At 41.9% G+C, this 27,111-nt stretch overlaps 1 protein-coding gene across 4 annotated transcripts in view; it reads left to right on the forward strand.

The window, feature by feature from the left end:
- PTPRO (protein tyrosine phosphatase receptor type O) overlaps window positions 1–27,111 on the forward strand; it is a 112,939-nt gene that overhangs the window by 51,988 nt on the left and 33,840 nt on the right. For all 4 annotated transcript variants that reach the window (XM_077468583.1, XM_077468582.1, XM_077468584.1 and 1 more), the window contains exons 9-14: window positions 2,991–3,184; window positions 4,477–4,588; window positions 8,811–8,962; window positions 19,192–19,312; window positions 21,110–21,249; window positions 24,111–24,243. In XM_077468583.1, coding sequence (XP_077324709.1) covers window positions 2,991–3,184; window positions 4,477–4,588; window positions 8,811–8,962; window positions 19,192–19,312; window positions 21,110–21,249; window positions 24,111–24,243 — 852 coding nt within the window. The remainder of the gene's footprint in view (window positions 1–2,990; window positions 3,185–4,476; window positions 4,589–8,810; window positions 8,963–19,191; window positions 19,313–21,109; window positions 21,250–24,110; window positions 24,244–27,111) is intronic.

A 27,111-nucleotide genomic window follows, 5' to 3' on the forward strand; every position in this document is an offset into this window, starting at 1 on the left:
AGATTCTGCCACTTCCATTCAATTCCACTCAGCTAATTGTTGCCAATAGAGGGTATAAATATGTATTCTCATACCCTAATCATAACAGCATAAATAACATAACAACTATTGGAAAGTATTACTAGGATTGGGTTTTTGAAGCATTAATAAAAATCCACTACTGTTTCTAGCCTCAATCAACAATTTATAAGTAGCTAGTAAAGTACAGTGTCTTGAAAAAGTATTCATACCCCTTGAAATTTTCCACATTTTGCCATATTACAACCAAAAATGTAAATGTATTTTATTGGGATTTTATGTGATAGACAAACACAAAGTGGCACATAATTGTGAAGTGGACGGAAAATGATAAATTATTTTCAAACTTTTTTACAAATAAATATGTGAAGAGTGCGGCGTGCATTTTTTCTATTCAGCCCCCCTGAGTCAATACTTTGTAGAACCACCTGTCGCTGCATTTACAGCTGCAAGCCTTTTTGGGGATGTCTCTACCAGCTTTGCACATCTAGAGAGTGACATTTTTGCCTAATCTTCTTTGAAAAATAGATCAAACCCTGTAAGACGGGATGGAGAGCAGCTGCGAACAGCAATTTACAAGTCTTGCCACAGATTCTCAGTTGGATTTAGGTCTGGATTTTACCTGGGTCATTATAACACATAAATATTCTTTGATTTATGCCATTGTATTGTAGCTCTGGCTGTATGTTTAGGGTCTCATCTGACCATAGCAGCTTCTTCCACATGTTTGCTGTGTCTCCCACATGGCTTCTCGCAAACTGCAAATGGGACTTCTTATGGCTTTCTTTCAACAATGGCTTTCTTCTTGACACTCTTCCACAAAGGCCAGATTTGTGGAGTGCATCACTAATAGTTGTCCTGTGGACAGATTCTCCCACCTGAGCTGTGGATTTCTGCAGCTACTCCAGAGTTATCATGGGCCTCTTGTCTGCTTCTCTTAATAATGCTATCCTTGCCCGGCCTGTCAGTTTAAGTGGACGGCCATGTATTGGTAGGTTTGCAGTTGTGCCATACTCTTTCCATTTTCAGATGATGGATTGGACAGTGCTTTGTGAGATGTGCATAGCTTGGGATATTTTTTTATAAGCTAACCATGCTTTAAACTTCTCTACAACTTTATCCCTGATCTGTCTGGTGTGTCCCTTGGCCTGCATGATGCTGTTTGTTCACTAAGGTTCTCTAACAAACCTCTGAGAGTTTCACAGAACAGCTGTATTTATACTGAGATTAAATTACACACAGGTAGACTCTTTACTAATTAGGTGACTTCTGAAGGCAATTGGTTCCACTAGATTTTAGATAGGGGTATCAGAGTAGGGGGCTGAATACATATGTATGCCACACTTTTCAGATATTTATTTGTAAAAAAAATTGAAAACCATTTATCATTTTCATTCCACTTTGAGTTATGGGCCACTTTGTGTTGGTCTATCACATAAAATCCAAATAAAATACATTTAAGTTTTTGGTTGTAACATGATAAAATGTGGAAAATGTTAAGGGGTATGAATACTTTTTCAAGGCAACGTACATGTGGGTGGATTATCAATGGAAATATAAATTCCCCAGGACTTAACCCCACCATCCAGCAATAGTGACCTGATAGCTAGTTGTAATGTTCAGGTAAAGACAGAGATCTCATGTGCATTTGTTTTCTGCAAACATAGTTTCCATTAGTAGTAGTTTGTACAGCAAATGATCATGTGACTGGAAGGGCTCTCTACTGTTAAGAAAAACACTTAACGTCTAATTATCTTGTGGCTGGGCACAGTTTGAAACACTTGATGGCTCAAGACTTAACACTATGGATGAGTTTTGGGCTCACCCTATTATGTGTTTGTGGCAAATCCTCACAATTCGTGAATCTCACGAATCATGCACTATTGACTAACAACTAGCAGGTTTGCTGCCAGAAATAAGGAACAATCTATAATACAGTGCAGCTGTATTATAATACAGTGTCTTTGTCCCCAGTTAGTTGCATTGCTTGCAAGAGTTACGCATTAGTTGCAAGAATCAATCATTTGAAGGAATAGATAACTCAATAAGCTTTCTATTAAAGGACTATCTCACAGCTGCCATATTGTACATTTGTGTTGGAAGTGGTAGGGAGAGCTGACCATTCTGTGCAGGGGTAGATACTTTTTTATTATATGTATTTTTTTTAAGTTTAACATTGGTACATGCCTCCAAGGGCAGTACCCTGCTTCCCATGCCTTTTGGTTGAGAATAGCCTGCGTTATAGCCCTACGCGTGGCCAGAATTGAATAATCATAATTACTCCCCATAGATTTTAATGCATCTGCAAACTTTGAGAATTTTTTATGAACTGAACCCAGGCATATTTGCTCACCCCTACACACACACACCATTCTTATTTCTTCCAGTCTCATCCTCAGGCTTACCCTTTCTGTTCTGAGTTGTTCTCTTTAATATGTTCTGCAACAACAAATCCTTAATAAAAAAAAAAAACTGATACTAGCAGCAACAATGTAACAAAAGAAAACCACAATATGTTCAATTCTACTATCACATTACTTAGGCAGGTATACACAGTGCGAATTTCTTTCCAGTCACCACAGGTTGCAGGAAAGAAATTTGCACGTTTCCCCCCATCAACACAGACAATACTGACAGGGGAATCCCTCCTGCCGAACAATTGTCTGCTCCCAGCGGGGAGGCGGGAAAAGACAGTGATTATCACTAGTGGTTATAGCAGCCGCTAGTGATAATCATAAGCAAATCCAAAAGGCTGGTTGTGATCGATTGACCAGCTTGGTACATTCAGCCTGCCTATTAACGGTTCCAATCTCAGCGGATTCCTGCTGAACTAGCTGAGATACGAACTTTGTATGGCCGACCTTACTACTCCAAGACATGAGTTTGTGAAGTCAATGTAAATTTTATCCAGAATCAATTTTTGCTGATAAATATATAGAGAGACAGACTTTCACCTGCCTTTTATTTCCCAGAACCAACTGGAATAAAAGATTTGGTACTGTACCCCTTGGGACCATCAGCCGTGGTGCTGAGCTGGAGTCGCCCATATTCCGGAGTCTTCCGGAAATATATTGTGGAAATGTTTTATTTTAACCCTGTGACCATGACATCGGAATGGACATCATATTATGAAATTGCAGCAACCGTTTCCTTAACATCCACAGTGGTAAAGTATATTTATTTCTTTGCTTTATTGCATGAAGTACCAACCACAGACCTTCCAAACAGTCACAGTGCATCTTGTCTGTGTAACAGACATTATTAAGTGCTGCTTTGCATATGCGTGAAAAGAGAGAGAGAGAGTGACACATGATAGACACACATAAACAAATATAGTACATTAAATATTTGTGTATTTAAGATCTGTTCACACCTGGATTGCACTGAAAAAATGTGTTTCCCATATGATTCTATTGCGTTCCTGTCTGGTGCGTTTTGACAGCCCATTAAATTGAATGGGCTGCAAAACGCATTATACTGCAAAAAAGTAGCTCTTGCACTACTTTTAAAAATGCACTGCACCAAACCGCATGGTATTGTGGTACCATGCTATTTGTTGCCTGCAAATGCACTGTGTTTGCGATCTGCGTTTGGGGTGACATCAACAATAAATTGGCACCCGCATGGAGATCAAAAGGATATTACATTCACTTGTGGTGCAGGAAACACACATGGAATGCTCCATTCCTGCACCTCGTTCTGGTGTAAACAAGCCCAGTGCTACAACAACAATGTAGTAAGATTATATGTCAATGAAGGTTCTCATTTATCCAGGTTATAGTATAGCTAGCTTAGTATTAATCACATACAACTGGATTTGTTATGTAATGTTGAAAACATTTCATAACTTTTCCAAGCCATTTGTTTAGTTCCAAGTCCAGAGTGCTATAATTGTTTGTGGAGTAATATAGTCAACCCATATGTAGCTGGAATGTCAAGAAAACTCTGAAGGATCTTTGACAAACCTTACATTCCTGTGTTCCTCAATTCCAGTAACACATTGAGACAGAAGCTTATAAATCCAAAAGACCCAACACCCAAACACAAGCAAAGTAACTTAGTATTTGCAGTATAATGTACAGAGGAATGCAAAGGCCTGTATATTGGGAAGACAAAACAACAGTTGTGGAACTGATATCTATGCCAACATCCCTAAACCAAGCATGGGATCATGAGACTACTGTAGAAAAGGATGGTTCCACAACTTTCACACCTCTTATTCTGTTCATGGGCAATCAACATTTACACATTCCATGGTGGATTGAGGTAATTGTGCTACCTGTGTTGATTTAAATGCTGGGGCATCTTCCTGACGCTCATTGAAACTGAAGAAGTGGCTTAGAGAAGCTACAATTTTTTTTAACATTACAGAACAAATCCATTAAATGTAACTAACTACTACTAGCTAGTAAACATGTGGAGATTTTATATATATATGTATATATACTTTTTTTGTAGAGACTGACCAATCTGCTTCCTGCCTGGTACTATAACTTCCGAGTGACAATGGTGACATGGGCAGAGCCAGAGCGCAGCTGCTGTGACACTTCCACTATAAGCTTTATAACAGGCAAGTGTTCAGATTAGAGATCTCCTGAATTCTGTCTATCATTTTGGACCTCCCTGTGTAACAATCAGGTGGGTTATAATTTCCCTTATTTATAATTAACCAGCACCATGTGTGAAAAACTGTCATTCGGAGATAATGGAAAATTACACAATAACACAATTCCTGAATTTTCCTTTCTTGGTGCCTTATCATGTCAGTAGCAATGGGCCAAGATACAACTCAGAGTCTCTCAGGACAGCGCCTTCTATTGCCTTTAAAAGCTTTCCTCAGCTTGTACTTTGTAGTTTTTCAAGTTACTAGCCCACGAAGAGACAAATATGAGTGGGAGATCTCTATGCTGATTTGGTAAGGCACCAGGATGGGAAATAACAGTAAGTAACAATTTTTTTTTTCCAAGTACCTCTCCATGTCAGCACAAATTTGAATTAAGAAAAAAATAATGTGGGTGAAGAACAGATTTTTAATAGACATATGCGATAGCAAATCACAAGATATTGCTGCCAAGTAGGATATTTAAACTTGACATTAGATCCACTCTGTGGTGATTACCGAATATTTGGAAGGCTTTTGCTGTGTACATGACCATTCCCGGGACTCCCACCAGGGATGAGGCATACACATTTCATGTATATTGCACCGTTATTTGGAAAGGTGAGGTCATTTACTTTGCAGTAGAAGTGAACTTGCCCTAAAGCTTAGTGAATGAGGTTAAGCTTTGCTGACTTCCATCATCCAAACACGTACAAATAAAATTGCTGTTTTTTCCTGGCATGCAATTGATATTTTATGTGAAATGAAACTTCACCACATTACTAAGCTCTGGGGTAATCTCCCTTTGTGAAGTGCAACTTCTCTTGCAAATTGGAAAGCCTATCTTCCTTTAGTAAATCAACCCCATACGCTTATTCTGCCTGGATGTTCCCAGAGCCTATTGGAGGGATGAACAGTTTTCAGAAAGTTTGAGTGAGGTAGGTTGTTATTGATAAGTGGAGAGAAGGTCAACACTCTCTTTAGAGGCTGGGTTCAGAAATAAGATTGGTAATAAGTGTCAAGGAATCAGTCTCACAATGACTCAACAACCATAGTGAGATCCTTATTTGTTGGTGGAGAAAGGATAGGAGAGCTTTCTTTGAATACAGTGGGTCTATGAAACAGTTATCATGAGTTCAATACCAACTGCCACCTCTAGAGGTAGACTTACCCAAATCTGGCCAATTGGACACATACAGGCAGATACAAATTTTGAATTCAAACACCTCAATCATTGAAGTAAGTTATAAAGTTTTATGGCAATGGTACCTGGTTCCAATGACATTAGGTTCATTTCTTCCAGATGCCTCCTCAACATGCTATAGAAGTTGCAGACAGTAGAGAAAATCTCTAATATATTCTTTACTAAACACACCAGTTGAGGAGGCACCCGAACATTACAAAAAACTGATCTCATTCATTTTTATAACAGCGAAAAAAGCGATCACTGGATCATGGAAGTCAACATCAAAACCATTTGAACTGGCAAACTTTATATTTTCATGGTTAAACAAACAACTATTGCCCATCTAAAATGATAAAGTGAAAACATTTGAAAAGGTATGTCACTGCTGGATCGTAACAAAACTTTAGATTACAACCCCATGGGATGGATAATGAATGATGAATAATGGATGATTGGTAAACCATTTAAACTGGTTTAGACCCTTGTTCCCCCTTTTACATTTCCAATCATTTTTACTGCTTTGTTTTTTAAGAAAAGTATACATCACATTGTGGAGTTATCACATAAAATCAGTACTCTTTTACAAAAGAAGAATGCATCATATAGAAAAAAATTAAAAATGTAAGACACATATCCTGTCTTTACATGTTCAATAGCATACGATTCGAATAGAAAAACAACAATCAATAGAACAGGTGCATTCAAGATTAGCACAAGCGTAATATAAGTGTATAGTTGTTAGACCTTATCGTCCCTCATTGCGGTACCTGAAATATAATTCTTATCACAATGTGTCAGCCTAAAGTGATCCAAACTTGCTTCTAGCACAGTGATTCTCAATTCCAGTCCTCAAGGCGCACCAACAGGTCATGTTTGCAGGATTTCCCTCAGATGAAACGGTTGTGGTAATTACTAAGGAAGGGAAAGTGATCAAATCACCACCTGCCAAAATAATGGAGAGCATGAAAACATGACCTGTTGGTGAGCCTTGAGGACTGGAATTGAGAAACACTGCTCTACCAGGTCAACAAGGAAGTCTCCCTTAAAGAGTGATCTTCTCCACCATCATGCCTGGATTTACATTCCGGATAATGCATTACATGAAATATCATATTGGAGCTAAGGATAACTCCTCCATGAGGGGGATGAAAAAGAAGAGAAAAAGTGATATGAAATAAGAAAGAGAAAGGAGCTTAAGCTGGGAATCCATCTGTTCCCATAGACATAGTTGACAGTTACATAAAGCATTTCCCAAAATATGGTCTGTCCACGGATCCCAAATTTTTTCAAACTTTTTTATTTTATCATTTAGGATTGTGTAAAATCTCTAGTTTATCATAATCCAAGATAGCTTAGATTTAATCATTTCAAATGGGACAGTGGCTGACTTCCAGGACCTCACACTGGTGATGCATGCAGCTATGAATATAACAGACATTATTATCTTCACATCTTGGAGCCTCCCCCATGGGGTCACCCAGTAGAACATGTTGTGGATATTTCTTAAGGTTTGTTTGGTTCAGAGAGTAAATCAAATTGTATATACTTGTATATACGGAACCAGGAACGTTTTGTTTCAGGCAGGTCCACCAAATATGGTGGATTGTATCCTCCTGACCACAACCTCTGAAGCATAGTAGGTAGGTAAATGTTTTTTTTCTTTGTCTAAACTTCTCACTTCCTGTTTCTCCTCAGTAAACTTCACACCATCATCCGAGCGGTGTTTAGTCAGCCAGAACAGCTTACTGAACAGCTTACTGAGGAGGAACAGGAAGTGAGAAATTCAGACAAAGAAAACAAAGAAAAAAAACATTTAGAAGGGAAATTGAAGGAAAAGGTACGTGAACCAACAATGCACTAGCTTAAAGGAAGCTATTTAGAAAATAAAAAACAAACCTTTACAACCCCTTTAAAACATCTCACAAGCATGAAACAGTTAAGATAACTCAAGCTTGAATCTTCCTAAAGATATCAGCACCAGAAATAGGGGTGACTAGTACCCTTGATCCTCTTATGGTATTGGCACTAAAACTAGTGCTCCACATGATATGAGAAATTCCACAACGGAAAGGAAGCAACTCGTCTTCTCTTCTGTCCATTGGGTCTTTAAAGTTTGCCGCGTCATTGAGTGGCAAAGTGGCATGTCTGGCAAGTCTCAACTTTTGGTGCCAATATATAATTAATGCCATCCTGCACATGTACTTAATGCCATCCTGCACATTTACTTCCAATGCCAGAACCTTAAAGGGTGTTAATCTCCCAGTGGTACCATAGACTGTAATAGTAGAAAATTACCAGCATGCCATCAATCTAATGCATATTTTTTTAATTAAAGAAACTCCTACACTACTTGAAGGATAGAAGCAGAACATCCAACAGCCTCGCCTACCCAAAAACAGAAGGGGGACCTGATGCAGTAGGGCATTGGCCTCCATTATGGCCTTTAATGTATTCTTATATAGGGTATAGCACTTCTTCTCCTCCAATCCACATAACATCCACCAAAAGCCAATCAAAAGAAGTGGGTGGAAGGGATGCCATCGCCCTAACCAAAAATTACAATGCACCAGGAGAAACACCTGAACTAGACGTAATGGCAGACATACTAAACTAAGGGAGGAAAGAAGAGAGGTAAAAGGAAGATACGTAACAAAATGTAAAAAAAAACAGTGAATGAATATGAATATACAAAAATAAAACTTGTGGTAGCATAATCATGCCAATCCTAAGGAAAATCCAGCTGTGATATGGGTTCCCTGAAAATAAAAAACCCTTGGTCAGTGTGGGAGCAAAACTACTCTATAGAGGAACAACCATGCAATTATAATACAGAAAAAAGAAACAGTATATGCAAGTTGGGGAAATCATTTAAAAGATAAACAAGGGGCTATCTTGGGGGTCTCAGAGGCAAAGCTAAGCCCAACGGTGCTGACATTGTAAGGCACTTGGAAAATCCTTTTACTAGTGATGTCATGTCTCATAATCTTATCTATGATTATCTTGCAGCTCCTGTGGCCCCCCGCATCACTCAGGTGGAATATGTGAAAACTCTGCTGTATATCACCTGGCGATATGGTGACAAAACCTTAGATCTTTCACATTCTCGAATGCTGCACTGGCAGGTGACGGCAGAAGGGAAGAAAAGGATAAAGAAGAGTGTAAGTTTATCATGAAGTGCCTCCTTTCACTTAACAATGGGAAACTTGTTTAAATTATATTCCAGGTCATTTGCAGTCCAACTGCAGTGACCCCTTTCTTCTTACACATGTGCAGTGATATAGTAAATTATATTTGAACACAATATTATACAATATAATATATATCTGCAGGCATTGTTGATACCAGTGTAATTAATGTTAGACTGCAGTGTCCTGACACATCTGATAGATATTATATCTACAGTATAATTGTAACAACATTAAAAAAAAAAAACAGAATGAATAGACAGCGTATGTACCCAATATATATTATTACAAATGTTTTAATAATACATAAGTTAAAAACATATATAGCATAAAAATAATGTCCCACCCATCCCTGGAACGGGCACTGGTTCCTGCTAGATCTCATTATAATTGTACATACGGTATTAAATCATTACATGATCACCATTTAAATAAATATGGTCTTGCAGTAACCCTGTAGTATGTCTCGATGTGTTTCCCAAATACTTATTGCTTTTTCCAGGAGACATAAAACAGAATAATTCAATGTGTGTGTGGAATCCCCAAAACAATCCCTTGTATCTCCTTCAGAAATGATCCACAAGCAATATTGTTTTTAGTTGTGTCCCAATGTGATTGCAGTGTGTTATTATGTCCAAGGTGCAGAACCTGTTTTTCTATGGGTGACTGTTTCTTCTATACTTTCAAGCCGATGTTCTGGCTCCTTGCTGAGAGGCTTCATTTGGCCACCCACAACATTGCTAGTATTACTCTAATCCTAGATATTGCTCTTAGGCAATTATATACTCGTATTTGGACTTTATTTAGGCTGTTCCTTTGATGTGATTCCATACGTACATTGAATTCTTCTATTCTATGTCTCCTGAAGAAGCAATAAGTATTTGCGAAATGCATCAAGACCTACTACAGGGGTCCTGCACAGACCGTATTTATTTTATATGATGATCATGTATTGATTTAATATGTTCAATTATGAGGTCTAGCAGGAACTAGTGTTTGTTCCAGGGTTGGGTGGGACATTCTTTTTATAGTATATATGTTTTTAACGTATGTATTAATAAAGTATTTGTAATATTATATATTGGGTACATGCTCTTTGTCTGTTCCTTGGGTATATACTGTACTGGTGCACAGATAAAGTCCCTTCCCTTTTTTTTTTATGTTGGTACGATTCTAGTACAGAAAAAAGCATAAAAGATGGATCTCAAACTACTGACAGTAACAAGCAAAAGAGACCAATTCGTCCATTAGGATGGGTTACCTCCACAACTGTGCTGCTAAGTCAAAAAAATTGGGAAACAAACGGGGAAGAGACAAGCAGTTAGAAGGAGGACCAAACCATGGTATTAAATTGCTAGATTAATCTTTAATAATACAAAAATCTAATACTGAACAAAAACCCTAGTTTTTAAACATGGGCAGTGTAAACCACCCCTTTAAACACTGTAAAATTAGTTAAAATAAAGAGACAATGTCGTCACTTTAAAATAATGAACACACAGGATCCCTCTGCAATGGTGCGAAATAACCGCACTACACATTGGACATATATACTTCCATATATCAAAGCCTTGATGGTCTGTGAGTGGGTGATTAGGACTCAGAGCAATACTTGTCCTTTGCGAGGCTTATTGTATGATAAGTGTGTTGTATAGCCCCCATTGAACGCAGAGCAATTCATTGACTGGTCATCAGTGGCTATCTGATAAAGAGAGTAGAGTAAAGTATATTATACTGCTGAGCAACACATTTGCCTAAGGCAATAATAAGATATTTGTATTGATGCACTAGTGACTAACTGAACATAGTCCTTGGATCTTCCCACATATGGCACACCAGGTGCATTCACTGAGTGATTCACAGTCCAAGTTAATGGATCCGGCTATAACAGCATTATAGGAATGAGGACAATTAGTGATAGTGCCTTCCTGAAAATTATCCTGAGTGGTCAACAGAGCATCCAAGTGGCCAGTCAAAGTTCAAAGATCCAGATCCCAGTTGTATGTCTGTCTGACTGTATGTGGATCGTTTTTGTCAGGTACAAAACAGGATGGCTAGAGTGGGATTTTTCTGTATGTTAGTATTGTGCTAATTAGAATAGCATCAAAGTAAATAGTTTAAAGAGTTTCAGTGAATAATCACTGTACATACTGCTTCCCGATATCCTAGATAGACAGGTGAGGGTGCTGGAGGCAGGCCAAATTAGACTCATATCACTTCTGAATATAAATAATAATCAGTGGAGTTATCCTCTTACAGACACTTTATCTACTGTCATCCAGTGAAGCAGATACAGGTCTCAATCCTCCCAAAGATAGACTAAATTCAGTGTGAAGAGCATTGGCAATGTCACAATGTTTTCAAAGTGTGGGAGCCGTGCATAGTATAGCATCGACTCGACGGGGCACAGTGTGCAGCTTGGTGGTCTCAGCTCACGTCAATGCATTTCGCAAACCCATACGTTTGCTTTGTCAGGACGTTGAGACGCTGGGCAGACGTTACTTATAAAGCTTAAAGAGGAAGTAAACCCTGATGAGTTTACTTCCTCTTTCATTCCCTGCAAAGGCAAAGCATAATGGACTACTATGCATCGCATAGTAGCCCATTATGTGTCACTTACCTGACACAGGAGCCAGCGAAGTCGCCGCTGTCCCCTGTAGTCCGCCTCATCCATCTTGTTGGTGGGGTCTCGCAGCTCCGCCGCTGTCATTCGGCGAAGCCGCGATGACGTCACTCCTGCGCATGCGCACGGGAGCCGACACGCGCGGCAGCTCCGTCACTGAGAATGCCACGCTCAGTGCGCCTGCGCATGCGCCGTAGACAGCGGTGCCTGTTTTTGGGCAAATATCTCCTAAACCTATATGGCCTATTGCTTGGACCTACAGGTAAGTCTTAATCTAGGCTTACCTGTAGGTCAAAGTGGTTTGTAAGGGTTTACAACCACTTTAAGAAATACCTAGTTCCAAAGTGTCACGTCTGGGAGCGCCTCAGTAGAGCCATCTAGTGGCCGCTTGGTAAATAACCAAGAAATAATTTCTGAATACAGTTCTTCCATTTTAACTTATCAGTCCTCTCCACTCATCTGAGGCCCGCCTCCATCTTTCGTCCTACACAACTCTCCGCACCCGGGTGCCGTGATCAGCAGGACAGGCAACCTCCCCGCGCTCACCCAATTGCATCAGCACCTCTGGAGGGGGAAGATTGTGTGCCCAGCGTGGGGGATCCCCGGGAGGCTGGCTCCTCTAACTCGCGGCCCGCCATCATCTTGAGGCCTACACGTCCTGCTGCATCCTCTGAAGCAGGGTGCCGTGATTCGCGGGAGAGCAGCTGTCCCATGCTCCTACCTCAGCAGCACCTCTGAGGGAGACAGACGGTGGGGGTGTGGTGCCTGGAGGCTGTCAGCTGACTCTGATTAGGCCCCAGTGTGAGACTACAGGACTGCCCCAGCTAGAGACATCTGCTGTCCCTGCATGAAAACCTTCCTCTCTGCAAAGCATCAAATTTTAAAGGGGACGCAACTGTCCTTTCCATGACAGGCAAATGGAGATTCTCCAAGAAAGCAGCTGGCCAGATATTATGTGCAGTACAGACGGACCTGGCGATGGAGGCTCTCGGCTCTCGGCTCACCGACTCAGGAAGGGGCCTCTACAGTACCGCAGGTGGAACCGGAGCCACTTGGGGAGCAGTCCACCGCGATGATCCTAGCGACCATAACAGAAAGTAAGTCCTCTGTGGAGGGAAAGATTGACACTATGCAGGTTAATAAGACAAGATATGGACAAATTTAGAGGCTGCCTCACTGTCGCGGAGCACTGTATATCGGAGGTGGAGGATACAGCTGCCTCTACTGTGCAATCTGTGACTAAATTGCAACAACAGTTTAAAATTCTTATGGCCCGTTCAGAGGATGCAGAGAACTGCATCAGGCACAAGAATGTGCGGGTGGTTGGGCTCCCTGAGGGTGCGGAGGGACAGAACCCTGTTGTGTTTGCTGACCACTCCTGAGCCTGCAGCAATTGTCACCTGTATATGTTGTGAAGCACGCACACAGGGTGCCCATTGGTCAGGGGCCTGCTGGCGCTTGGCCACGTGCCTTTCTGGTTCAAATGCTCAACTTCAGGGACAGGGGTCTCATCCTGGCAGAAGCTCGTAAACACCCTGAACTGAAACATGATAACACTGTAATACATTTATATCCTGATTTTTCTCCGGAGCTGCAAAAGAAGAGGCGCTCTTTTACTGAATATCCACAGGTGTCTGAGGGAGAAAAATCTGGTGTACAGTATGCTATATCCCAGTCGCCTGAAAGTTATTCATCAAGGGGACAGCAAATTCTTTGACTCCCCTGTGGAAGCGGCAGTATGGCTCGACACTATTGCATAGAAAGGTGAGAGTGTTGGATATACAATGTGACTAATACCCGAGATGTAGTATCAGTGAACTGTTTACATCACTGCTGGATGTTTTACTGGAACTAATATTACCTGATGTCAAGACCATCTGTCAATACCTTCCCCTCTTGCAGTGACTGCCTTATCGGATGTAGGGAATGTGCCATGCCACCTAAGTATACCAATCCGGTAGATGCAGAAGCTCTGGTTCTGTCTCGTATGCACTGAACTGCACATCTATCTTTAAAACCCCCACTTGAGTGGAAGAACGCTTGGAACTATCCACTAATGTTTTTCTGTTTCTGGGATCAAAGTTTCTCCAGCAGTTTTTCGGTTCAGTTGGCCTGGAGCAAACAGGGCGTTGGGTTTTTTTCCTTTTTTATTTTAAACTTTTGTTCTGTTTATTTTTTTATTTTTTAAGCTCCGTCTGCGCCCTGCTGACAAGGCTGGTGCAGAGGGATGTTTTACTTGCCCAGTATGGTACATGGAATTCACCTATAGTTACTTGATGACTGTGGCTCTCTGTGTTCAGCCCCGCCCCCCCCTCCAGGTCTTCCCCCTTCTGAGTCCCATGCCTGTCCTCATGTTATACACAACCTTACCTAATGAGTAATCTCAAACTTCTTTCATGGAACGTCTGTGGGTTAAACTCCAAATTTAAAAAATCAATGGTCCTGCAATACCTTAAATCTTTGAACACCCACATTATTCTTTTAAAGGAGACACACCTGGTGGGTAGCAGGATATTGTCCCTCAACCGAAACTGGATACAGAGAGCCGTACACTCAACTTATTCCTCTTATGCCAGAGGGGTGGTTATTTTGATTGACAAAAAGCTGACATGTGTCATTGATCATGTGGTAACTGATCCTTTGGGACGCTATGCTATTGTAGTTATGACTGTTGAATCTCAAACTAATAGCTATTGCTAATGTGTATGTCCCTCCTCCTTTCAAAAATGAGGTGCTATACCAGGTGTTGGAAAAAGTTGCCACCTTCGGCCTTTTGAAGCTGCTCGTGGCGGGTAATATTAACAATATCCTGGATTACTCATTGGACACCTCAAACCCGACCAGGGCGCAAAATCTGGAGCTCGGGCATTGGGCAGAGTCTGCAGCTCTGGAGGAGGTCTGACGCTGGATACACCCTGGTGAGAGAGGTTACTCCTATCTTTCCCATGTCAGTACCTCCTCCTCCCGCATTGATTTGGCATTTACGAATACTTTGTTGTTGCCCCATATCTCAGAGGTCGGTTACCTGGCTGGGGGTCTGTCTGACCACACCCCCTTGCAGGTGACATTGACTCTTGCCACGGGTGGCCACAGTGGGTCCTGGAGATTGCACCCTGGAGGTTGTGGCCCTGGTTTTACCTCATTTACAAGAATATTAGGAACACAATGAGGGCTCGACGGGGGGACCTGTAGTGTGGGACACGTTCCAAGCATCCACTAGAGGGGCATATGTATCGGCAATTAAAGCTGCACGGGTTAAGAAACTCCAAGTCTGATGAACTCCAGGCTTGCGAAACACAGTGTACTAAGGCACATGCTGAGACACCCTCCACATCCTCCCTAATTGAATTGTAGATAGCTAGAAGGGCCCTATTAAACACTTCCAAAACCTCACTCAATGTACCTGCATAAACAGGGCTGAGGAACTATTTGAGAAAGGGGACAAAAATGGGAAGCTGTTGGCGTACCTGACTGCAGAAACACAGACACATGCAGCTATACCTTGTGTTTATTCCTCGGAGGGTAATATGGTGAGTGATAGGGAGGGTATCATGCAGGCTTTTATAGCATACTACGCGGATCTTTATTCTGCTATCCCACCTTATGACCAGCAGGTACTGACTGACCTGCTGGACCCCCTCCAGATCCCGTTGTTGCCCGATGAGTTGGTGGCCATTCTCGAGGCCCCCTTCACAGACAAAAAATTGGCAATAGCTATTGCATCCTTTTCTAATGGGAAATCCCTGGGACCGGATGGGCTCCCAGCAGATTGGTACAAGCAATACTTAGATATCTTGTTGTCCAGACTTCTACGACTTTACATGGACTGTTGTGAACAAGGGGGTTTACCAACTTCCTTTTACGAGGCACATGTAGTGTTATTACCAAAACCTGACAAAGACCTGCTCTGCTGTTCTTCATACAGACCCATAGCCCTGCTGAACATGGACTTAAAAATACTCACTAAAATGCTTGCCAACTTATGAAGATTATACACCACTTAGTATCACCTGACCAGACAGGATTTATGCCCAAAAAAGCCACAGATATCAACATACGGAGAGTATATACCCATACAAGTGGGGACGGAGTCGTCCTCTGGGAGGGAACTGGTGTTTTTTGACCTGGAAAAGGCCTTTGATTCTATTGACTGGGGCTATATGACTCATATACAGGCATACCCCACTTTTAAGTACACAATTTACTAAAGCTAGAAAGTCCGAAATCAGGCTCACTTCTGCATAGAAACCAATGAACATCTAACCCCAGCTTGTTCAATTAGGCTTTGGTAATAAAACCTGGAAGCTCATTGGTTTCTATGCAGAAGTGAGCCCGATTTTGCACTTTCCAGCTTTAGTAAATACACCCCATTGTGTACTTAAAAGTGAGGTAAGCCTGTACTGCAATGCATGGGGTTTGGCCCTAACTTCCTCAAATGGATCTTGCTGCTGTATGAGCGCCCGGTAGCGGCCCCTCTGCTTCAATGGGGGGGGGGGTGTCTGAGACTTTTCCAGTGTCCAGAGTCTTTCCCCTGGTCTTTTTGCATTGGTAATGGAGCCCTTTGCGATTGCATTGCATTCCTCCCTCCAAATCCAGGGCATTAAGGTAGGCACCCTAACTGAAACCACAGCACTTTATGCGTACGACTTGGCTCTGTCTGTCAATGACACCAGATCTTCTCTACAGGCTGCATTGGCACTCTTTGACAGATTCACATTGGTCTCTGGGCTCAGGGTCAACTGGTCTAAATCCAAAGTACTCCCTTTGTGCTCCCATCCTATCCCCAAACAAGCTGACCCCACCATCCTCCTCCAATGGGTGTCCCGAATCAAATACTTAGGACTACAGATTAATAACACAGTGTCTGACTTCATCAATCTCAATATTTCCCCATTGCTTGTTGTAATGACCAAGAAGTTTCAGGCCTGGAAAACCTCCCTCTGTCTCTCATTGGGAAGATAAACTTGATAAAAATGAAAATTCTACACCTTCTATTGTACAACCTTAGGAATTCCCCAGTTTGGATCCCCAAGTCCATCTTTAAATCAATAGATGCCATGATCTCCTCATTTTTGTGGCAGGGAGGAATCCCCCGTCTCAAATTAGCAATACTACAACAGCCTTGGGGGGAGGGGGGCCTCGCAGTTCCTAACTTCCACAAATACTTCCTGGCTGGACAGTTGATGGTGGCCCACCGCTGGCTGACTACTCCTCCTGATTTTGCCTCTGTATCCCTGGAGGAGGCCTTTATGGGCTCCTATGAGGCACTGTCTCATTTGGTATACAGGGGTCTAAAAGCCCCATACCTACTGACATCTTCCATGCGCTCAGTAATGAAGGCATGGGTCATGGCTCAGGGAAGGCGAATGCATAGCCCAACCAAAGTTTCTCCTAATACCCCGCTGTGGAGGAACCCCAATTTAACCCACTTCTTCGGTTACCCGGATCCAGTGGTATGGACCAAATATGGTATTAAAATCTTGCTCCACATTGTATCAAACAGTACTTTATTGTCATTCAAAGAATTAAAACTAAAATATAATTAGCCAAACTCACATTTAGGTACAGTAAATTACGGCATGCTTTTTGCTCACAATGTGGTAGGGAGCCCCTTGACCTTGAGCCCAGCGACCTAGAGCTACTGACCTGCAGTGAATCACTGCAAAAAACAGTTTCCTGCTTATATAAAGATTTATTCCTTGAAGTAACCCTCCTGTTGGGGCCTTGCAGGAAAGTTTTGGAGGCCATGGCTCCAGGACTGGACAGAGACGATTGGGACGATATGTGGGGGACTGCATTCCAGTATTTAATATCTAGCAGAGATAGATTGATCACTACAAGTTCCTACACAGAATCTATCTCACCCCGGCTATACTGGAAAGGATGTTTGGAACCCAGCACTCCTGTGCTTGAGATGTGCTGCACCCTTAGCTAATTTTATGCATATTTTCTGGGAATGCCCATCAATTAAAGCTTATTGGCAAGTCATTGCCTCCTGTATAAGGTCAGTCACTTCAATCTCTATCCCTAATACCCTGTTAGTGTTTTATGTTAAAAAGCGCCTTATCCTTTCATGGAAGAGCTCTGTGTCACCGACTTTGGAGTCTTGGAAAACATTGGTCAACAAGGCAGTACCTTTTTACAAGGCTACATACCTGAGCAGAGGGGCTCTAAACAAGTTTGAGAAGGTTTGGGGGGGTGGATGGCTTCCATGGACACGGCATCAGATTAATCACACTAGAACACAGCCCAGGATCCTTGGTAAACATAGTAACTTGGAGAGGAGATTGTCTTGAAGGGCTAGAAATTAGTGAGTGGTCGAAGAACTGGAGTACTGCATATTTGGGGATGGGCAACTCTCCTTAATTGAATCATGTCATCACTCCATGGAGGGTATTTGCTAGATCATATGAGAAGACGCGGAACTATATCCTTGTGTTATGGTAGACTGCCTCCGGCTGAAAAGTAGGAATGTTTGTGTACCTATCTGGGCAAAGTTAGGGGGGATACATCACAAATTAATGTGATACCTTTTATGTTGTACTGTTTTCTGTATTGGTAAGTTTGTGGCAGGTTGTTGCCCCCAATGTGTGGCTTGTTATAACATGTATTGTATAAAAAAAAAAAAAAAAGATATAGAGATAGATATAAAAAGATGGAAAAATAGTAGTATAATAGTTGTGCTTCTTAGAATGGAGCTTACAACGTATAGTGAAGCAAAAAGCTCAAATATTGAATGACAAAGCACTGAGTTAGTAAATCCATCCCAGTGATTAGCCACTAATGGAGATATAAGGAAAGAGAGAGGGGGAAGGAATAGAGAAAGAGGCATATCAAGATAATATATGGTTATTACTGTTCAAGGAACACTTTTAGGCTTAATTTGTTGTTTAACGCTTTGGGGATCATACATCCCAGTCTAAAAATCCAGGCTGTTTCTCTTCTCAAGAGAATTGTATCAAAGTCGCCTCTTCTGGTCAAAAAGGTTAAGGGCAAAAAAGCCCTTAACCCTTAGACCCTACGGGCGCCCATTGTGGTATTCAGCGAAATGCTGTCCAATGGGGTTATCTTCCTTGAGGTTGATGCTTTTTATATGCTCACCGACTCTGGTGAGAAGTTGGTGTTTTTTCATGCCTACATAGAGTTTTTTGCAAGGACATTCCAACAGATGGAGAACTCTGGTAGTCGCACAGTTAATAAATTGTTTGATACTGTATCTATTGGCGCCATCAGAGTCTGTGACTATATCACAACGATTCTAGTAGTCTGAGATGTGGTCCCCAAAAATTCCAGGTCAGGCCGTTCATTTGTAGTTTCTATTTACAGTATAATTGTGTCTTCACGTCTTAGACATGGCATAAAGTAAACTCAATGACCAGTCAAAATCCATCTCTCAGTGATAGCTCATTGAATTATAACCTAGTTGCTGGAAGTAATTACACATTGCACGGAATCCATGTGAAAGAAATGTAAACAACCAGTCTGCAAAAAAAAAAAAAGCTAAGTATTCTGTTCTGCAGAGCTGACAGCCTAGTATGGGGGGATAAATGCATATCTGATTGTGTCACTCTCTTTTCAGGTTTCCCGAAATATGATGACAGCAGTAATGGCACTACCTGCCGGAGACATCTATAATATCACCGTCACTGCCTTTACTGAGAGGAGCAGCAACTCATCACTTCCATATGTGGTGAAACTTGGTAAGAACATGGAAGAAGCTTTTCTGTCCCACAATACTCTCATCCTGGACTGGAGGTGGGGAGTGTAGTGTAGAACAGTGGTTTTTAACCTCAGTCCTCAAGTAGTCCCAACAGGCCATGTCTTGGGACTTTTTCTTAGCTAAAATAGGTGTCCAAAATACCAAGCCATTGACTCTGATTTAACCATTTCCCGGCCGCCCAACATCATATGACATCTTTGTCTTTGAGTGGTGATATCTGAATAATGCCTGCAGTTAAAGGCATCAATCAGATATCTTCTTTTAGAGTAGGCAATTCCCTTCACGTGGCTGTTCAGCCACTTGATCATTCTTGTAGGAGGCAGGAGGGGACATCTGCTCCCTCCTGCTGCCCTCCAGGGGGTTCTCCTGACTCACCCCTGTGATCGGCGAACCATGGAAGGAACCGACCGGCACCAGAATGTTGAACATAGAGATTTTTGGCAGACCAGATGGTCCCCAGAGTCTCTATGATCGTTCGGTGGCCGGGTGCGATGTTATGACATGTGTGAAAAAATGTCTGCATTTGAAACCATTACGCTGCCTTGGCTGGGAAGTCGGGATCTTTTATTTTTATTTTTTTATTTCAGGCTTCCCAGCCTAGAGGTGAGATCTGGGGACTTATTGACCCCAGATCTCACTGTAAAGAGGACCTGTCACAGACTATTCCTATTACAAGTGATGTTTACATTCCTTGTAATAGTAATAAAAGTGATACATTTTTTTTTAAAAAGCATCAAACTAGAAAAATAAAAGTAAAATTAACAATAATAAAAACAAAAATTTAAAGCGGCACCCCTGTCCCAGCGTGCTCACTTGCAGAAGCGAACACTTACATAAGTTGCGCCCACATATGTAAACGACGTTCAAACCACACAAGTGAGGTATTTCCACGAACGTTAGAGTGAGAGCAATAATTTGAGCACTAGACCTCCTCTGTAACTTTAAAACATGTAAACTGTAAAAGATTTTAAAGCATCTCCTATGGGGATTTTTAAGTACTATACTTTGGCCCCATTCCACGAGCGTATGCAATTTTGCAGCATGACATTTTAGGTATCTATTTACTCGTCGTAACATCATCTTTCACATTATGCAAAAAAAATTGGTATAACTTTACTGTTTTTTTTTTTTAATGCATGAAACTGTTTTTTTTCCCCCAAAAAAAAACATTTGAAAAATTGCTGTGCAAATACCGTGCAAGATAAAAAGTTGCAATGGCCGCCATTTTATCCTCTAGGGTCTCTGCTAAATAAAAACCTTTATAATGTTTGGGGGTTCTGTGTAATTTTCTAGCAAAAACATTATGATTTTTACATGTAGGAGAGAAATGTCAGAATTGGCCTGGTAGGCAAGTGGTTCAGTAAGGATGAAGACTGTAGTATTGAATATCTAGTGAATATCTAGTGATGATGGGGGTTGTAGTGTGGAATATCTATTGATGATGCAAGTTGTAATGCAGAATATCCAGTAATGCTTTGAAGTTTTAGTGTGGAATATCTAGTGATAATGGGAGCTGTGGAAAATGTGATGCTTATAGGGGATTTTAATGTGGAATACTATATCAAGTGATGATGGAGGTTGTGGTGGGGAATAATATCCAGTGATAGTGGGGGTTGTTGTCTGGAATGTAGAGTGATAAAGGGAAATGTAGTGTGAAATATCAAATAATAATTACTTTTTAATTGAAAATGGGATTGTAAATTATGATGGCTCATGATGTTCTTTGTTTTATGGTTGGGGGAGATTTTGTTTACAGAGTAACGTTTTATTTGTACAGATCCAGCTCCTCCAAAGTCCCTGTTTGCCGTGAATAAAACGCAGACGTCCATCACTCTGCTGTGGGTGGAAGAGGGATTTTCTGATTATTTTGAAGTTTTCTGCCGATGCTCTGATTTGGTACAGAGTGACTATGACAAGGTGACACAATCGCTTTAAAAAATAACTACGTATAATTCTTAGTATTGGAAACTCTACTGATTCAGAAATTCTGTTCTAAAAATGTTCTCATGAGTTTAGATGTCCACAAACATGAAATAAGACATGTCTATTCCCTAATCATTTCTGCAGGTACCAAGAGACTAAGCATGATTGGCTGACTAAGTTAACAGGCATGGGTCATGTCAATAAGCCTGCAAAAAATATTCTGGCAGTTGGGGTGCCTGATATCTCATTTCTATGGCAGTCTCAACATATCAAAAGGTCCATAGTTTGCATAGATAAAATTGTTGAAGGGATTCACTGGGTTTGGGTCAACTGGTTAAGAAGTCAGGAGGTGTTAGGTGAAATGGTAAATTAAATAAGGACTAGAAGTGTCAGATATTAATGTGAATGCCTTCGATCTTTTATGGATTTCTCCTACATAATAATAGATTGAGAAAATATACAGGTTTTCAGGCATAGTTTGCTTGTGATTACCAGTCCGCTATCAGCCCCTGGTGCTCTGAACTGTATTGTGTGTTCACTGAACCATGTCTACTTTTATGCTTCTCAAAATGAAATTCTAAGTGCAAGTACCAAGTAAAAACCAGTACAAAAGGATTACATTTTGGGAGATTTTTACTCTCCGTTTGTCATGTTTACCATTATAACCAAAAGTGAAAATAAAATACCAAATTTTGGCTTGTCCTAGTAAAAGAAGAGAAATTTTCCAATGGGGAATCTAGTGACCCTGGTGACAACCAGGAATTCTGTCACTTCGGAGGGAGTTCTTCCAACTTCCTGTTTTGAGTATGGAGCAGGAAGTGAATGAAAATCTCTCCAATGGGACACAGATGGCAAAAACAAAAAAATCCTGACAGGAGTTATAGCCCTCCAATACTCTAACCATACTGAAAGAAAAAGGTTTGCCTTTAATTCTACTGTAGCTCATCCCAGAGAAATAATTCAGTTAATACAAAGTTTAACCCAGGGCAATACAGTGATTAGGTTTTACTTAAAGTAATATTACAGAGAAATTGAATTCACCTTGTTGGAATTAAGGTTAGGTGATTGGAGGTCATTTAATCCACTGTAAAGTAGTTGGTCTAAACCATAATGAGCACTTTTCCATTATATGTGAGCCAGAGCCTCTTCATTCTGTGGGGAGAAATAGCACTCAAAAGAAAAAATGGAAAGAAACGTATTTAATTATTTACTGTTTTTAAAGTGGTTATAAAAGCTATCTACATTAAGGTAAATAAAAAGCCTTCCATGATCAGCTCCCTCCCAGCCCCCCAAATACTCACCTGACACTGATCTTGATTTACCACTGTGCCCATCTACAGCAATGCTGCTCTCTTTCCCTCTCCTCACTGGACTGGCAACCATTGGCACCTGCTACTATCAAATTAAATCTTGTGAGGAGGTACACATTTAATGCAATGCACTTCATTTTTGTGTAATAGTTGTTTTGTCTACTTTTTGGGGTGGCTTACCGTATTGCGGTGGGCGGTCCTTAATTTCTCTGTTTTATTGTATACTATACTTGTTTATTGAAAATAGTAATATAATTATTATAATATATAATATAATTATTATATAATAATATTGAAAATAATAAAAACATTTAAAAGAAAAAAATCCTATGAGGAGGAAGTGCGGGGGATCAAGACACACTGTGTGTTTCAATAGATGCACACAGCCTGGCTTGGGATCGAGCCTACACAAGTTCCCCCATAGGAAGCAGCTTGCTATGGAGGCACTTAGAAGGGAGGAGTAGCCAAGAGCATCTGCAGAGGACCCCAGAAGAGGAGGTTTGGGGCTGCTTTGTGCAAAAACATTGCACAGAGCAGGTAAGTATAACATTTAATAATAATAAAAAAAACAATTACATTCACTTCACATATCTGAACATATGTATGTCTGAATGAAAATTATTTATTTATTTCAGGAGGGCAATATTCTATGATAGTGATGAGTGTACTAGAGCAGGGATCCCCAACCACTGGGGAGTGGACCAGTGCTGGTCCGTGGCATGTTTCTGACCGGGCCTCTCTGCAGGAGATGAGCGGGGGCCGCGGTCTGCCCAGGGCTACTGTTGACCGTAGTCACCGCTTATCACCTGCTATGCCCATGTGTCCTCTCCCGGCTCTTTTACTTGCCCATCCGGCTGATAATGTCATCCAATCTGCAGGGCAGGGGGCAAGAGGAGCTGCAGATAAAAATGGAGAGCTCTTCCCGCCCCCCTTCCCAGCTGATAGGATGACATTGTCAGCCAGGCTGGCGGGAGGAGATGCTGGGAGAGGACACATGGACTTTTACAGCCTCTGCCCTGCAGATAGGAGTCTTAAGCAGAGGAGGCATAGATTGCTGTTAGAGAGGAATGGAAGGGAGGGGACAGACTGCATGGGGCACTGTAATGTAAAGGGAGGCTGTGATGTAAAGGGGGCACTGTAATATAAAGGACTACACTGTAAAGGGGCACTGTAATGATTATATTATTTTTGCTGTGGTTAACTCTTGGTTATATTGTTAGGGTTGGGGGTATCCTATATTTTTTTTATGTTTTTTTTTTTCACTGTCATATTTTAAGGGTTCTTTCATGATTATATTGTTATAGTTATAGTCCCATGGTTATAATTTTTAAGTTTGGGATTATCCCATTGTTATATTTTTAGGGCTGGGGTTATTCTATAACTACATTGTTATGTTTGGAGTTATCTCATGGTGGCAAAGTGTCTTATGAAAGTGTACTGGATGGTCATTTATATTCTGCCAACAATCTTCCGTTTGTATTATACTGTATAATGTTTCCCAGCACCTTGATATCAACATCCTTCTGCTTTTGCCTGTCTTAACAGGATGCTGTGGTGGTTTCCTCCCATGTGGTAACAATATCCAATCTACATCCTGGCACATCTTACAACTGCAGCATCACCAGTGTCAGCCATCACAGTGCCAGTGTGCCCACCTTCATTACCGTTTCTACACTGGGTAAGCTTCTTTTAGGATAAGATGCTTCATCTTTTCTTTGTTTGTATGTAATTATGATTAAAGTATTTGACTACTTATTACATCAGTGAACAGAAACAGCAGAACTCCAGAAATATATTGGCTTTATTCCTTGCGTTTGAAGTTTTGTTTACATTTTTTTCTCAATATCTTTAGCATTTTCTTTCTCATTCTGCTGTTATTTTGGTCATAGAAAAAGTTAATGTATACATTTTCAGCCCCATTTGCATTTACCCAGCTGTTCCCTTGTTGAGAAGTGCAGGCTGAACGTTAGGAACAAAAACCCACAGGAGAGCCTAAAAGGAATAATGAGATTATCTCTACCAGAAAACCAATAAATCAACTTGCTGTCGGTCCCCAGTAGTGTCCCATACCAGTCATTCAGCAATAGTGGTGCATATCTGCCATTGCACAGTGATGGTCCCTATCTCTCATTACAATATGATGGTCCGTGTCTGTCATTTCACAGTATTGATCTACATCTCTCACCCCCTAATGATGGTCTATATCTGCCATTTCCACTGATAGTCAATATCTGTCATGCCCCAGTGATGGTCCATAGCTGTCTCTCCATAATAATGGTCTATATCTGTCATTCCCTAACCACAGTCTATGAAAGTCTTTCCCCAATGATGGTCCATATCTGTCACTCCATGATGACGGTACATTTCTGGCATTCCTCAATGATAGTCTTTAGCTCTCATTCCCTAATGATGGTTTATATCTATGAATTAACCAATGACCATGTATATCTTTCATTAATCAATTATAGCATATAACTATCTCTCCCTAATGAGGTTCCTTATCTGTCATTCCTTAATGATGGTTTATATCTGTCATTATGCATATCTGTTGTTTCCCAGTGACAGTCCATATATGTAATTCTTCAGAGCCGACTTACATCTGTACCATATTTACCAGTGATGATAGAAAACTGTAAATTCTTAGTGATAGTGTTTGACTGTCATTCACCAAAATTGTTCATGACTTTCCTTTCAAAATGATGTTGCATATTTGTCATTGCCTAGTGATAAGAGTTATGCTGCTTACAGACATTAGTTGGTGGCCTGCCATTTAAGATCATCTAGAAATTTGATAGTTTGCATTGGACAAACCTGCAGATTCGCACCTATTGAGGAAGGAGAGGGACTCTGACTGTATACAGGCATACCCCACTTTTAAGTAAATAATGGGGTTTATTTACTAAAGCTGTAAAGTGCAAAATCAGGCTCACTTCTGCATAGAAACCAATGAGCTTCTAGCCTCGGCTTGTTCAATTAAGCTTTGGTAATAAAACCTGGAAGCTCATTGGTTTCTATGCAGAAGTGAGCCTGATTTTGCACTTTACAACTTTAGTAAATAAACCCCATTGTGAACTTAAAAGTGGGGTATACCTGTAGTGTGAAACATCTTTTGGGTAGGAAAATCCATGCCAGCCAGTAATGCCACGTACACACGTAGCCAACTATCCGACGGACTTAGTCTGGCGGACTTCCCGCCAGACTGTCCGTCAGACTTTCCGAATGAGCTACTTGCCCACACACGGCACTTTTTCAGCAGACTAATACGGCGTACTAAGTCCGCCGTACTATCCGCCCTACTTTTGAAATGAACGGACTCGCCCACACACGCGGAGGAAAGTCCGCTCATTTCGAGCGCGTCTCCAGGTAGGCGGGGCCCGCGAAGGAGACGTCGCTGGCCCCGCCACCTGGTATGGACTTAAAGGGGAACCCCAACGCCGAAAAAAAATCGGCGTGGGGGTCCCCCCCCAGGTCCACATCAGACCCTTGTCCGAGCACACTACCCGGCCGGCCAGGAAAGAGGGGGCGAGCAAGCGGCCCCCCATTTCTGAACCGTACCAGGCCGCGTGCCCTCAACATGGGGGGTGCCTTGGGGAAGGGGGTGCTGCGCGCCCCCCCACCCCAAAGCACCTTGTCCCCATGTTGATCAGGACAAGGGCCTCTTCCCGACAACCCTGGCCGTTGGTTGTCGGGGTCTGCGGGCACCTATGTGAATGAGTATGGGGTACAATGTACCCCTACCCATTCACCTGTAAAATAAAGTACAAAAAAAACACAACACACAAGATAAAATAGTTTATTGCACAGCTCCGGGGGTCTTCCGTCTTCGGGGGTTTTCTCGCCGGACTCCTCCGCTATCTTCTTCTAGCTCTTTTACAAGCGGAGGAGCCCGGCTTTCTTCCTCGCCGCCGGCCTCTTCTTCCGATTCCGGGGGTCTTGTCCCCCTCTTCGGTTCTTCTGACGGGCCACCGCGCCTTCTTATAGCTCTTTTACAGGCGGTGGCCGCCGCCGCCTTTCGTTCTTCTTCTTCTTCTACTTCTTCTCCTGGAGATGTTGACTCGACGCTCTCTCCGGCCGCAATGCCAGGGACACGCTGCGCGGCGACTTATATGGGACAAGGGGCGGGGTCATCGGTTGATGTCACATGGGTTGATGTCACATGGTGACCCCGCCCCCCTTACGATGTCACCGTCCTGGAGGATGCTGGGACTGTCGCCACGTGACATCAACCCATGTGACATCAACCCATGTGACATCAACCGATGTCACCGCGCAGCGCATCCCTGGCATTGCGGCCGGAGAGAGCGTCGAGTCAACATCTCCAGGAGAAGAAGGAGAAGAAGAAGAAGAATGGAAGGCGGCGGCGGCGGCGACGACGACAGAAGACCGGGCCACCGCCTGTAAAAGAGCTATAAGAAGGCGCGGTGGCCCGTCAGAAGAACCGAAGAGGGGGACAAGACCCCCGAAGTCGGAAGAAGAGGCCGGCGGCGAGGAAGAAAGCCGGGCTCCTCCGCTAGTAAAAGAGCTAGAAGAAGATAGCGGAGGAGTC

Source organism: Lithobates pipiens, unplaced genomic scaffold (assembly GCF_037356315.1).
Source record: "Lithobates pipiens isolate NorthernLeopardFrog02 unplaced genomic scaffold, aLitPip1_a1.2 Scaffold_8, whole genome shotgun sequence".
Classification (NCBI taxonomy): Eukaryota; Metazoa; Chordata; class Amphibia; order Anura; family Ranidae; genus Lithobates; species Lithobates pipiens.